The sequence below is a fragment of the Vulpes vulpes genome, chromosome 8 (genome assembly GCF_048418805.1).
Source record: "Vulpes vulpes isolate BD-2025 chromosome 8, VulVul3, whole genome shotgun sequence".
In the NCBI taxonomy this organism is placed as follows: Eukaryota; Metazoa; Chordata; class Mammalia; order Carnivora; family Canidae; genus Vulpes; species Vulpes vulpes.
This window is the reverse complement of record NC_132787.1, coordinates 820,096-833,953: the sequence shown is the minus strand read 5'-3', so window position 1 is coordinate 833,953 and position 13,858 is coordinate 820,096. Positions and strand designations below refer to the sequence as shown.

At 59.7% G+C, this 13,858-nt stretch overlaps 1 protein-coding gene across 1 annotated transcript in view; it reads left to right on the top strand.

Moving 5' to 3' along the window:
* NCKAP1L (NCK associated protein 1 like) overlaps window positions 1–12,709 on the top strand; it is a 39,442-nt gene extending 26,733 nt beyond the window's left edge. The window contains exons 23-31 of the mRNA XM_025987747.2: window positions 1,274–1,371; window positions 1,490–1,583; window positions 1,743–1,825; window positions 2,315–2,395; window positions 5,320–5,413; window positions 6,312–6,428; window positions 7,029–7,138; window positions 9,073–9,162; window positions 12,207–12,709. Of these exons, the coding sequence (XP_025843532.2) occupies window positions 1,274–1,371; window positions 1,490–1,583; window positions 1,743–1,825; window positions 2,315–2,395; window positions 5,320–5,413; window positions 6,312–6,428; window positions 7,029–7,138; window positions 9,073–9,162; window positions 12,207–12,338 (899 nt within the window). The 3' untranslated portion in view covers window positions 12,339–12,709. The remainder of the gene's footprint in view (window positions 1–1,273; window positions 1,372–1,489; window positions 1,584–1,742; window positions 1,826–2,314; window positions 2,396–5,319; window positions 5,414–6,311; window positions 6,429–7,028; window positions 7,139–9,072; window positions 9,163–12,206) is intronic.
* The last annotated feature ends 1,149 nt before the right edge of the window (window positions 12,710–13,858 follow it).

Below are 13,858 nucleotides of genomic sequence, written 5' to 3'. Positions count from 1 at the left end.
TCTAAGGCTCAGCTCAGTTGTTCCTACTGTAGATAGGAGAGGCCACAAATGTGTAGGGTTTGGCCCAGACAGGGCTCTGACCAGTTCCACTTCCTCCGTCCTGGGTGGAGGCAGAGATCCACTGGGCCTGCCTTCAAGGACTAGAGGGTGAGCCTTGACTTCTTTCCTCTCTGAACTCTTACTGTGTTTTATTTTTAAAAAATATTTTATTTATTTATTCATGAGACACACACAGAGAGAGAGAGAGAGAGAGAGAGGCAGAGACACAGGCGGAGGGAGAAGCAGGCTCCATGTGGGGAGCCCGACGTGGGACTCGATCCTTGATCCCAGGTCTCCAGGATCATGCCCTGGGCTGAAGGCGGCGCTAAACCGCTGAGCCACCTGGGCTGCCCTTGGCTACTGTTTCTAATGGGATTTCCCCAGGCAGGTTTCACTCAATTCACGCAGGACCAGAAGCAGGATGGGTAGGGACGGGTCAGGCATCCGGGCGGACCAGAGGAAGAAGGATTCAGAGGAAACAACACCTGGGATTCTGGGGACGCAAGTTGATTATGAAAAAGAGAAGGTAGCTGGAGGAGAGCAAGATTGGGACAGCGAGGAGAGCGGAGGGGGAGCGTGGAGGACGCCCGACCTTAGATGAGGGACCAGTTGTGGTGTCTAGGTAAGGGGCGGCACATTGCGCCGGGCGGGGCTCGGGTCCCAGCCCTGGGCTTGGTTAAGTGACCTTGGGCGAGCTTCACTCTCCTGTGTCTGGTGAACCAGAACGATGTGCCTGTGCCGTCGGCCTCGGCGGCTGTTAAGGGTTATGGTACCAATAGCCCTTTCGTCGGAGATGCCGCAGGTTTCTTAGGGTGGTACCTTGTCTCGGGATGGTACCGTATTTATGTACCAACTCTGAAGAATTCAGGGCAGATCGTGCTTTCTTCACTCTACGGAGAAGTAAGTTGAGGCCCAGGAAGGGTCAGTGCCTCCAGGCCCGACCTGTCCTGGAGGTCGCACAGCGACCCCGAGAGCAACACCCAGGCGCCACCCAAGGGCGCTCGGGGGCGCACAGACGCCGGCAGAGCCCGGAGGAGATGCCGTCTGCAGACGTCTGTGTGCAGCAGCCGGGAGGTCGTCTGTGCCACGGGCGGGCCAGACCCGCCACCCGAGTGGACCCCAGGCCACTCTTGCCCCCCAGCTTCCCACTTCCTCTCCTTGACGGAGGACACCGCGCTCGCTTACCCCGCGCCTGTCGCCCGCCCGCCCCGGGACGTCTGTAACTCTCTTGCAGAGATGCGGGCCTTGGCGGAGCTCTTGGGCCCCTATGGCATGAAGTTCCTGAGCGAGAACCTGATGTGGCACGTGACCTCTCAGATTGTGGAGCTGAAGGTACCGTTGGAGCTGGGCCCGGGAGAGGCGTACGGGCAGGAGACGGGGGCAGGGCCGGTGGGGACGGGCAGAGCGCGACTTGGTCTCTCCCTGCGTCGTGTCTCCGGTGCCGCTGCAGAAGCTGGTGGTGGAAAACATGGATGTGCTGGTTCAGATCCGATCCAACTTCAGCAGGGCGGACCTGATGGCTTCCCTGCTGCCCCAGCTGACAGGTGAGCCCCTCCCGGACAGGAGAGGAAGCTGCGGAGCGGCCTGCGGATGACGGGTGACGGGGTTCGCGGGAGGATGGGGGGGCTGGGCTGGGTCTGCAGGAGCGAACCCATCGCTGTGGCCCTAACGTCTACTTCCCTAACGCTCTTCGTTCTCCTCAGGGGCTGATAACGTGCTGAAGCGCATGACCATCATTGGGGTCATCCTCACGTTCAGGGCCATGGCCCAGGAGGGACTTCGGGAGGTGAGCCGGGGGGTCGGGGCTGCCCCGGGATCGGACGCCTGCGAGGGCAGGCTTGGGATGAGAGGTGGTAGAAACACACGGTGAACACTGGGGAAAAGAAGGGGCTTGGTATGGTGGAGGTCCTGCAGGGGCTGTGGGGCACGATGAGTGGAGGACCCCGGAGGCATGGCGAGGGGGGCAGTGTGGGAGGCCGGCTGGGTCCCTCTAAGTCCAGGCCCCCCCTTTTAAAAAAGATTTTATTTATTTATTCACGAGATACACACACAGAGAGAGGCAGGGACACAGGCAGAGGGAGAAGCAGGCTCCCTGCAGGGAGCCCGATGCAGGACTTGATCCCGGGACTCCGGGGTCCCACCCTGGGCCGAAGGTGACGCTCAACCGCTGAGCCACCCCGGGGCCCCAAGTCCAGGCCCTTTTTATGTTCGTGTCCATCCACCTCTGAAGGTACTGGCACCTCCCTGGGACCCACGTGTCTTCTGTCTCTTGCAGGTGTTCTCCTCCCACTGCCCGTTCCTTATGGGTCCCATTGAGTGCCTGAAGGAGTTTGTCACCGCGGACACAGACATCAAGGTACGGGGCCGTGTGAAGTACAATCCCCTCGGGAGATCTGTGTCGTCGAAGAGGACGTGGCCAGGATCTAGTAAGGGGAGGGGACGGGGGCTCTGAGGAAGACTGTAGGGAGCTGAGCCAGCCTTTGAACAGGGACGCGCCGGTGGGGATTTTGTGGAGCGAGAGCGCTGGTCAGATAATATTCCTGGAGAGTGAGCGAGCGAGTGAGGGCCGCGCTGGGGAGACTCGGGGTGGAGAGCCGGGGCACCGGGCTGAGCTGCGGGAGCTGGGGAGCCGCTCCCGGGACGGGCGGAGATCTAGGCTAGTGTCCATCGGTGTCCGCCTCGAGTGGGCACAGGATACCCAACCTCGTGCAAACACGGCCCCTCCTCAAGCAGGAGCTTAGGCCCTTCTTTGTAAGAAGATTTATTGCTTCCGTCCCCAGCCACCCTGCCTGCCCTCAGTTTCCCTTTCCTGGCGTTTCCTTTCTCTTGGTTCTGAAACCTTTGGGCGCCTCCGGCTCAGGCCCCCAGTCGCTACAGAGATGGAGAAAGGACCAGAGGCTTCTGCGGGCTCCCAGGAAAAGGGCCATCTCCCTGCCGCCCACGTCCCGCCCGGGGACGGGGCCTTCCAACGCGAGGGCCGGCCGCTTGTCTTACAGTGGGTCCCTCTCGGGGACGGAGGTCTGAGAGTAGCAGGGAGTCGGCTCGCAGGGGGCATGGAGTTAGATGTCGAGGAAAACGTCCTTCCCCTTGAGATCAGAAAATCCGTGACATCTCCCCTCTGTCTGCCCGGCGTTGCGGCCGTCGGAGCCCCGTGGGTTTGGTGTTGCCCGTGGGGTGAACCGGGCTTTCTGACAGCCGCTGATGCTGGGCCGCGCTGCGGGCTGTCGGGGGGCTCCCGGCGCCACTGAGTGTTAGGATCAGCTCAGCAGGTGGGAGCAGAGAAGGGAGGATGCGGCCCGTCCAGCCTGTCCGCCCGTCCCATCCGGCAGATACTGTTAGGCCTCAGGGGGTGCGCCGATTAGGGAAACAGAGAATAGGACTCCCTGCAGTCATCCCTCCCTTCCTCCGGAACACCCAGGCTGTGCACGGGTCCCCATCTCCCCCGCCGTGGTTGCCCTGAGCACGGAGACTTAAATAAAGGGCAGAGCAGGGCCCGGCGAGGCTTTGCCGTCCGTGGGTGGACTGGTGCGGCCGTAGGGCACGTTGCATGAGACACCCCACTCGGTTGTCTACTCTTGAAACAAGGGTCCTTGTTCTCTCGGAACATTGTTTTTTTTTTTTTTTTTTTTTTTTAATAATTTACTTATTTATTTTAGAGGGGCAGGAGGGGCAGAGGGAGAGACCACGCGTCCAGCGGACTGAGCTCCGTGCTGAGCTCGGAGCCCAACTTGGAACTCGATCTCACGACCCTGAGATCACGCCCCGGGCCAAAAGCAAGGGTGGGACGCTCCCCTGACTGCACCACCCAGGCGCTCCGTCTCTCAGAACATTTCAAAGTGATTTTTTTAAACAAAAAATCTCACGTGAGGTCTAAATGTTTGGCACGGGAGTAGGGGTGCGGGGCTATTTCCCGGGAACCTGATTTTAAGTACGACAAGAGAGTCAAGTATCCATCAGTAAATACTGATCGAATGCCTTCTGGTGCTTAGCCTTGTGTTAGAAACTAAGAGGAGTGGGGCGCCTGGGGGCTCAGTCGGTTAAGCACCTGCCTTCAGCTCAGGTCACGATCCCAGGTCCTGGGATCCAGCCCTGCATGGAGCTCCCTCTCCCTCTGCCCCTCTCCCTGCTCTTGCTCTAACTCTCTCTCTCTCTCAAATAAATAAAATCCTTAAAAACCAAAAAAAAAAAAAAAAAAAAAAAACCACCCAAGAGGAGAAAAAGAAGTACACATTTTCTGGCTTTGAGATAAAGGAAGAGGGTAAAGGCATGACGTCTATTGGTCTGTTACGGACTGAGTGTGTAGGGTACATGTGGTCTGATTTAATCTCCACGACAGCTCTGGGGGGTATTATCCCAGTTTTACAGATGAGAAAACTGAGGCTCAAAGAGGCGAAGCAGCTTTTAGCCAAGGCCACACATCTAGAAAGGGGCGGTGCTGGGATTTGAACCCAGATCTTCTCACTCCAAGGCCGGGAGGTTTTATTTTATTATTTATTTATTTATTTATTTATTTTAAAAGATTTTATTTATTTATTTTTTAAATTTTTATTTATTTATGATAGTCACACACACACACACACACAGAGAGAGAGACACAGAGAGAGAGAGGCAGAGACACAGGCAGAGGGAGAAGCAGGCTCCATGCAGGGAGCCCGATGTGGGATTCGATCCCGGGTCTCCAGGATCGCGCCCTGGGCCAAAGGCAGGCGCCAAACCGCTGCGCCACCCAGGGATCCCTATTTTTTATTTTTTATGTTATTTATTTATTTATTTATTTTTGGAGGCTTTAAAGGGTTGTTTTCTAGGCGGTGAGATAAGCCGTCGGTCTCACCTCCTGTCGGAGAGCTGCCAATACCAGGCCTGTGTGCGATCCATGCGAGCCCCGTGGTAGAGACGGGTTGGGCCGGAGGGTTCAAGGAGGGCTTCACAGACGACCTGAGATTTGAGTTAAGCCTCGAGGGATGGGTGTCCCTGTAAGCGGAGGACAGGACGGGAGGAGAGCACATGCCCCGAGGCGTGGAGGTGAGGCCGGAGTCACCTGCAGGGATTGTAGGAAGCACTTGGGGAAAGCAGATTGAGGAAGTCAGTCTGTCCTGTGGAGCGTCGAGCGCCTGACCCAGACGAGAGCACCTGTGCTTCCCCCGTAGGCAAGGGAGGGCGGGAAAGGATCCCTAGAACACCAGAGCGCGCGCCCGAAGCTTAAGATCTGGGTCCAGGGGTCCCAACGCCCAGCGCCTCTCCCGGGAGCCCTGTCCAGGATGCGGTTTTCCCCTCTGCTAGGTGACCCTGAGTATCTTCGAGCTGGCCTCTGCTGCAGGAGTGGGCTGCGACATTGACCCGGCGCTGGTGGCTGCCATCGCCAACCTGAAAGCCGGTAAAATTGAGGAAAGCGGGCGGGGGAGGGCTCGGGCCGTATTTTCAGGTGGGAAGACGTCAATTTGGGGTCGTCAATTCAGAGGGTACAAGCGGGGAGCTGAAGAAAGACCTAAAGTGTGGTCCCCGAGCCCCAGGCAGTTAGAGTCGCAGCCAGGTCGTGCCGGGCTGACCTGTCAGTCTGCTAAAAAATGCGAACTCTGACAGCAACCAGTACCCAGAGGGACGCAGAGTCTAGAAGGGAGTCAGAGGAGTGCAGATGGCGCGGCGGGGGCGGGCGTCCGGGCTCTCCCCTCCCGTAGCTGGGGCTCGGTCCGTTGGGCATCTGTCTGCCTGTGGCTCAGGTGATGGTCCCGGGGTCCTGGGATCGAGCCCCACGCTGGGCTCCGGCGAGGCGGGGAGGCTGCTTCTCCGTCTCCCTTTCCCTCTGCCCTCCCCCCACTCGTGTTCTCACTCACGCTGCTCTCTCTTAAGTAAACAAAAAATCTTAACAACAACAAAAAAAGGCAAGAATCACCTTGACACTGTTGGCTTCTTTGTGCGGCCTCCCGTTTTCTCTCACTTTTCCCGTTTTCCTCCCCATACTCGGAGCGGGATGACACCAAGGGGCTGGCATTCAGCCCTCTCAACGTGGCCAGACTGGCCCTTCTGTCTTGCTCCGGGGGGACGCCTGCCTCTCCCTGCTGCCTCCCCGCCTCCCCCCTGCAGGCCGCCCGCGTGTCCTCAGGCCACAGGTCGGCTAAGAGCTCTGCACCAGGACGGGCGGGTCCTGGCCCCTGAGCAGGAAGGGCTCGCCCGCTTTACCGAGCGTGTCCTGGGCACTTGTCCCGTGACCCTCGGGCAGTCCTGGGAACAGAGCTGCGCGGGCCGGGCCTCACTGTCCTCTCCCGTCCTACCAGATACTTCATCCCCCGAGGAGGAGTATAAGGTGGCCTGCCTGCTCTTGGTCTTCCTGGCCGCTTCGCTCCCGCTCCTGGCCACCGACCCCGCTTCCTTCTTCAGCATCGAGAAGGACGGTAAGTGGGCCGGCGGCGCTTGCAGCCCCTGGAGGGACCCGTGCGCTTCTCCCAGGCTCCTGGGGCCGGGGGGTGGGATGGAAACCTCTGCCGGGAGGAGCCAGACTTCTGACTCGGGTGTAGTTTTGTTTCAAAAGACACTTGAGAATGAACTAATGGGGATCCCCGGGGTGCTCAGCAGTTTAGCGCCTGCCTTTGGCCCAGGGCGTGATCCTGGAGACCCGGGATCAAGTCCTGGGTTGGGCTTCCTGCATGGAGCCTGCTTCTCCCTCTGCCTGTGTCTCTGTGCCTGTCTCTCTCTCTCTGTGTCTATCATGAATAAATAAATAAAATATTTAAAAAAAAAGAGAATGAACTATCCGCAAAATTCAATCCCGGTGGAATTTTTTAAGGATCATCCTTCTCCTAATATCCAAATATCGCCTCATATTTCTTAGGGATCTCATCCCCACATGCCTCCTGGTCCTTTTGGTGTCAAACGGCCGGCGGGGGGTGGGCGGGGGGTCTCGCCTGAACAGGCTGAGGGTACCAGCCGGGGCCAGCCCGGCGCAGCTCACGTGTCCCCTTCCCTTCTCCCCGCTTCTGTCAATCATGACCCAGGTTACAACAACAACATTCACTGCTTGACCAAAGCCATCATCCAGGTGTCCGCTGCCCTCTTCACGCTCTACAACAAGAACATCGAGACGCACCTCAAGGAGTTTCTGGTGGTGAGTGTGGCCCCGGGGTACATGACTTAAGTCCCCAGACACCGGTTGCCGGGTGCCCCGGAGGCCAACCTGTCACCTAATTTGTTCTGTGAGGGAGGGGCCACCCTGTGAAGGGCCGGAGGTGTCAGCCTCCACCTGATCACCTGGAGCGTTGGACTGAGTCCGTGAATCGTGAGTCGTGGTTCTGGATCTGCCAGTAAGAGCTTGTGGGACCTCTGAAGAGCCAAACTTCGGGGGCCTCGTTTTGCCCATTTATTCAATAGGGAGGTGACGCCGAGTCTGCGATTCATTACCTTGGGGTGCGTAGAATATCCTACAGGGAGCTTGTTGAAATACAGACTCCTGATCCTTGAGCCAGACGTGCAAGGGTGGAATGTTCCGGGGTGAGCCCAGGCCTCTGTTTTTTTAAAACAATTAATTTAAAAGTAAGAATGAATTATTGTTTATTTTTATTAAGAGACTGAGACCTGAGATCAAGAGTCAGACGCTCAACCGACTGAGCCACCCAGGCGCCCCCACTCCTCTGTTTTTAATAAGGTCTCCAGGGGATCTGGTGCAGTCAAGTCGGAGACGCCAAGTTTTGGAGCCTATAAGGCCCTTTCCAGCTTTGCTTTTGTTTATTTATTTTAAATATTTTATTTATTTGTTCATGAGAAACACAGAGAGACATAGAGGCAGAGACACAGGCAGAGGGAGAAGCAGGCTCCACGCAGGGAGCCCGACTCGGGACTCGATCCCAGGACCTCGGGGTCACGCAACCGCGGAGCCAGCCGGGCGCCCCCCCACTTTCCGCCTTTAATCCTGACCTAAAAACATCAAACTTTTTTTTTCACACTTTGCCAACTTGAGCATAAATCAGAATCACCTGGGGGATTTCTGACTCAGTAGATTTGACATGCTCGGCTGGAAAATTTGCATTTCCAAGTCCCCCGGTGTTGCTGCTGCCTCCGTCCTGGGATCTCCCTTGGAGAGCACCCGTCTCCGTTTCTGGGACTGGAGCTTTTGATCAGGACTGGAGCTTGTAACCCACCTACCGTGGGTCACGTCCAATTTGTTTGAGGAAAAGATTGTTTTAGGAGCCATTTTTAGCCAAAGTCTGACTCCCTGTAACTACACCATTGATCTTAGTTTTGCCTCTGGGAAAACACAGCGGAAGTAATCCCTTTCCATTGCTGAAAGAGGCCCAGGAGGTTCCGCTCGGCGCCTCCGTGGAGCAGTTCCCACCCTGCGCTTCTGACGCCTGGGCCGTCACCCGCTGCGGCCCGGAGCACCCTCGGCCATGGGGAGCTTATTCCTTCGCAAAGCACGGGCCTGCCTAAGAACTGGGGCCTCGTCTGCTTCCTTTAGGAGGAAACACGCCCGACCCTATTCTCTTGGGCATCCTACGTTGTCCTGGGAGCGGAGGTAGCGGGCCTGGGTGTAAACTGGGCGAGCCAGCCAACCCGCGGGGCTCCGGGCCCCCTCGATATGAATACTCCCACAGATCCCTAGGGGGTGAGAAGGGACCCCCCCACCGACCTTACCCTGTTTGTTTGCACCGAGAGGGACCCGGGCCGGGGCTACAGTTACGACCTGCTGGGGCCTGGAGGTACACGCAGAGGACGGGCACTCGGGAGGTGACAGGAGGAGCGTATGGAGCGTGGCTGCAGCGCCCCAGAGGCCCAGGTGGTCTCGGTGCAGGGGGAGGCCGCTGAGGTGGGAGCCCCGGGCCCAGCCGAGGCTGCTTGGGGGGCAGATGAGCTCTTGCTCCGGCGTCTGTCCCCAGCCCCGGCGGTCGGGCCACCTCCTGCTCCCAGGCCAGGCGCCTCTCCAGAGCCTCCCGCACCCAGCGCTTCCCAGCCCCCCTCCTGATCTTTCCTGCTCTTCCTGTGGCCTGAGGCTGTCCTCCTCTGACCTCCGAAGGCTCCGCTTTCTGACAAACGCTTCCCCCACAGGTGGCCTCCGTCAGCCTCCTGCAGCTGGGCCAAGAGACCGACAAGCTGAAGACCAGGAATCGGGAATCCATTTCCCTGCTCATGCGCTTGGTACGTGGGTGCCTCGGGCTGGTCCGGGCCGAGAGAGCAGAGGCCCGGGGTGGGGGGACGTGGCGGCCTCTGCGGCTCCCGGGTGCCGCTGCACATTCCGGTTAAGGTGCCCGACGCGTCCGCTGACCCCGGGGCAGGGCCCTCGGGGCCGAGTCCTCGGGGCCGGCCTGGTCCTGGCGGACGGCGCCCGGTGACCTGCCCTATCAGGTCCCACCGGAGGGCGGGGGCGCTGTGTCCGCGCCCCGTGGCCAGGTCACGTTTGATGTTTGATTCCACTTGTGCACGTCCCGCCACCGTGTGCCTTGTCCTTCGGAGGTGGGGGTGCGGCGGGAGCGGAGGGGGGCTCCGAGGAGGGGCGGTTGGCCGCAGAGCCCAAGACACAGAGCCGGGTGGGCCATGAGTCAGCGCCTGCCGTCTCCTTCTTCCCGAGCTGTGGGCTTTTCACTGCTTTTGGCAGAAAGTTCTGGGAACTCTGACTCAGTTAACTTAAAAAAAAAAAAATCTTTTCCCCATGACCCTGTTTTCCTCTTCGACACGCTTACTCACTCCTTTGCTCCGCTCTCAGTCTGATTCCCAGGTTACTGGCGCCCTGAGATGCGTGGGCAGGGGCTCTCCCAGCCCGGCCCTCTCCGGCCTCGGGGGGCGGCTGTGCCCGTTGGGAGGGAGCCCGTGCTCCAGCTCCGGGTGGGCACTAAAGCTTCCTCGGTGGCCGCGGCCTACCTGCAGGCCTTGTGCACGTCGGGGTGGCCGCACGGAGAGCTCTAGTGGGGGTCTGTGGCCGGAGTCCGGATGCACGTGCCTCCAAAATGCCGCGGCCGGGCCGGTCCCCTCCACGCTGCTCCATGCGGAACGCTGAGGAGCCCGGGAGTCCTGAATTCGAACCTGGCCTTTCACGGGATTATAAGGGTAGATTGTGAGGGTCAAAGGATACAAGATCCTGCTGGGTCTCTCCAGTCACACGCTGCGGAGGTTGGCATGTGCACCACCGGCCAGGCCCGCAGACGTCGGGGGCAGGCACACGGGGACCCCCGCGGCGCCCGGAGGGTCTGCGGCTTAGCTGCGCCAGCCGGGAAGGGCCTCCGTTGGGCTAAGGCTCAGGATGGAGACAGAGGAGAGGCCTTGCGGGGAGGGGGGCGCAGTGGGCGGCGAGGCCACGGGAGGCAGGTGGGGGCGGGTGCCCGGAGCGGGCTCCCCGGGCAAGTGGACGACCCTCCCTGAGACTCCGACCCTCTACCCATGAAAGGCGGCAATAATCCCCTCGTGGGAAGGTGCTGGTGACGGTGCCTGGTATGTGCCACATGCTCAGCGAGTGCCGGGCCGCCCTCTGCTGCTCCTTTTACTTTCTGGGCCATTTCCCGGGCGGTTCTTGCCTCTGCAAGATTGCGGGTGGTGCCCTGTTGCCCCTCGGCCGTGCCTCCTCGCCCCTCACGTGTGGGTGGGAGGCCACGGCTAGGACCAGGCGCTTTTTGTTCGCGGGAGAGACCTGGGCACTAGCTGCTGCAAAGCAATTTAAATGCAAATGTTCCCAGCAGAAATATGGGAAGGAACTGGGCCGGGCCTGGCCAGGCGCTCCCCTCCCGGGGTCTTTCCGTCTTGGCTGCAAGGCTGGGCTGGCCCACCCCCAGCGCTGCAGCCCGTCGGGGCAGGGGGTTCCCGGGCAGGGGAGGACTCGGGATCATGGAACCCCAGACGTCAGAATCAGCCCAGGTCCGGTCCGTATAATCTGTAGGTGAAGGAGCGGAGGAGAGGGAGGGAAGATGACATTCAAGGTCTCCCCCCAAATACGTGGGCGGACTTGGGATGACAGCCCAGGGGTCTCGGCCTTCGCTGCCATGAATTTCCTCCAGCGAGGAGCCCCGAGGTTTTCCGTGCTTGATGGAGCCAACAATGGGAAGTCTCAGGCCCGTGGATCCTTCTAGAAGCCGCCACTCATCTCCTTGTACCTGGGGCTCATATCCTAGAGAAGACACCTTCTCCCCCTCCTGGCTTAAGGTCTGGAAGTCTTGCTCAGCAAGAAAGCCCTTGTGTCCCCCCGGCCTCCGGTGGGGCTGCCGGGAGCCGTGAGCGGCGGCCTCCCCGGGTGCAGCCTGCGGCGTCGGGCCGTGCGCGCCCGTATCTGAGGACCCAGACCCCTACGCGCTCGGGAACGTGCGAGGACTGAGGACTGCAGGCGGGGAGCCGCGGTAGAGCAGACACGCTAAATCCTCTGCGTCGGGTGCATTTTCAGGGTTTGAAGCCCCAGACGTCCTTGGGGGGCGGGGGCGTGTGTGTGACTGGCCGGAGGACTCGGGACCCTTCTCTCCAGGGTGTTTAGTCCCACAGTCTGCTGGGTGAGGAGCGGGGGGCACTGAAGGACACACACCCTGCTCCTCCCTCGGGGACGGGGACCCCGCAGCCCAACGGCAGGCTGTAGGGCCCTGGGCTAATGTGCCTGCGCCTCCTGCCGCGCACCACTGCCCGCGTCTTCCCGGGCATCTCGAGCTACCCTCCTGCTAGGCTCCGGGGGCTGCTGGATTGCCACAGCGCACAGGCTTCTAATTAAACTAATTAATCATGCCCGCTCCCTTCTGCAGCATCCTCACTGCTCCCCAAGCGCCGCTCTGAGGGAGGGAGGCTGCTGAGCCCGGCACGGGAGGCCCTGCGTGGCTTCCAGGCCCTGCTTTCTGGGCCCGCGGTGGTGACTGTCTCCTCGGCTGTGAGGCCGTGTCACCGGCGCTCCTGTGCAGCCGCATCTGCTTCGGTGCTGCCCACGCACGCTGGTGCCGCATCCAGGATGGGAGAGAAGGGCGGCTCCGACGGCTCCTCGCTGCCGCTGATGAGGGGCCTCGGGGCCGTGAGAACGGAGCCTAAGGGACCGCCTTGCTCTCCTCGAGTGAGGGGACAAGTGGGGAGTGTGACTGGGAACCGCGTCCACTTGCAGCTCCGAGGGCCTCAAGGCCCCGGGACGGGACGGGACGGGACTGGACGGGAGGAACAGGGCATCCCGAGGTGCACCCCCCCGCCCGCCGCCCGCGGTTCTCATCTCTTGGCCTCCTGTCTTCCAGGTGGTGGAGGAGTCCTCCTTCCTGACTCTGGACATGCTGGAGTCCTGTTTCCCTTACGTCCTCCTTCGCAATGCCTACCGGGAGGTGTCCCGGGCCTTCCACCTGAACCGAGTGGCAGCCAGTACCCACTGAGGGGCCCTTCGGACCCACCTAACCCCGTGACGCTATAGCCGTTTCCTCGAGGGACGGATGGGCCCGGGAGCCAGAGCTGAGGAACAGACGACACGCGGGGGACAATCAAGGGACGCGGGGACGCGGGGCAGGCTGGCCGGGGGTGCGGGTGGGGGGCGGTCTGCGGGAGAAGTCCGGGAATTGGGGCCACGTGCGTGCAGTTTTGCTGCGAGAAGCCTGAGCCACACACGGGCACGTTTGTTCTCTTGCGGTGACTAGCGCTTGAGCTGCGACCGCACGACCGCACGGGTCTCTCGACCTTCATCACCACTCCGAGGATGGTGCTGGCGGGCAGGGATGATCCATCATCACATTAAAGCATAATGAGCTTATAATCCTCCCACTGGAGCTGCTATTGTCTCCTGCACATTCATTAGGACGATTATCTCCTCTCTTCCTTCCCCGAACGTGTTCAGCAAACCTCCAGCTGGCTCCTCCTGCAAAGTAGGAGCAGAGGAGCTCCCCTCTCCTTGTGGGGCTCTCTCAGGACTCGTGGGGCTCTCCCTCCGCCTCCAGCTCTGCTGCCTCCAGGGGCAACAGGTGTTCTTGAGAGACCGTCCCTGTCCCCCCCCCCCCCCCCACCTTGTAGGGAATGAGCACGAGCACCTTCTCCCATCTGCGTAGCTGTAACCCCTCCCGCTTTTCCTGTGACGTCCCTACAACCCGGAGCAGAGGGTCAGTCTAGCTAATTCTAGGCCACGTGACAACTAATGGGATCAGAGTTAGTGGGTCTCCCTCCCAGATCACTTGGGGGTACTCTCCTTCCTATCTGGAGCCACTAGTTTAACCCAAATCCCCTTGTCATCCTGGGTACAGCTGTTGCTCCAGGCAGGGATTTCTCCCCTAGATCTTAAATTTCATAGACCTCATTAGATTATAGGGCCCTGAGAGTGGGTATACTTGAGGGAGTACAAGCTGTTTCAACTCAGCCCTTTTCTGCACTAATTAGAATTTCGAGTGTCACAGTGCCTGGGGCGTTCAGGATAGCACTGAACCGGCTTTGGTGCACTCGGCGGCAGGACGCAGCGGCCCCGTCCGTCCCTTCTGCGCCCCCGTGGCCGGGGAGAACTGGAGCAACAGACCCTGTGTCACAGGTCGAGAGCCGTTGAGACGGGCACACGCGACTAACCCGTTGATTAATTAGGGTCACGACCACACTCCCACGATAAAAAGGAAGCAATTGTTGGTTTTCCACAAAACCATCGGGGGTTTATTAAAGCCGTGTGACCGCTGTTTTAGCCTTTTGTGTGCATGTTTGATCTTTTTTTTTTTTTTTTCTCAAGACCCAGGCTTAGTCAATACTTTTTTTTTTTTTTTTTAACTCGGTACTCCTCACCGATACCTCAGGCTTTCTCAACCATGAGTGGTCCTTAGGGCAGAAGCAGCAGAGCATCCAGCTTCCTTGCTGCGGACAGCGGACAGCACCTTACGTTCTCGAGGAGTGATTCAGGGTCAGGCCTTTGGAGACTGAGCGCAAAGTT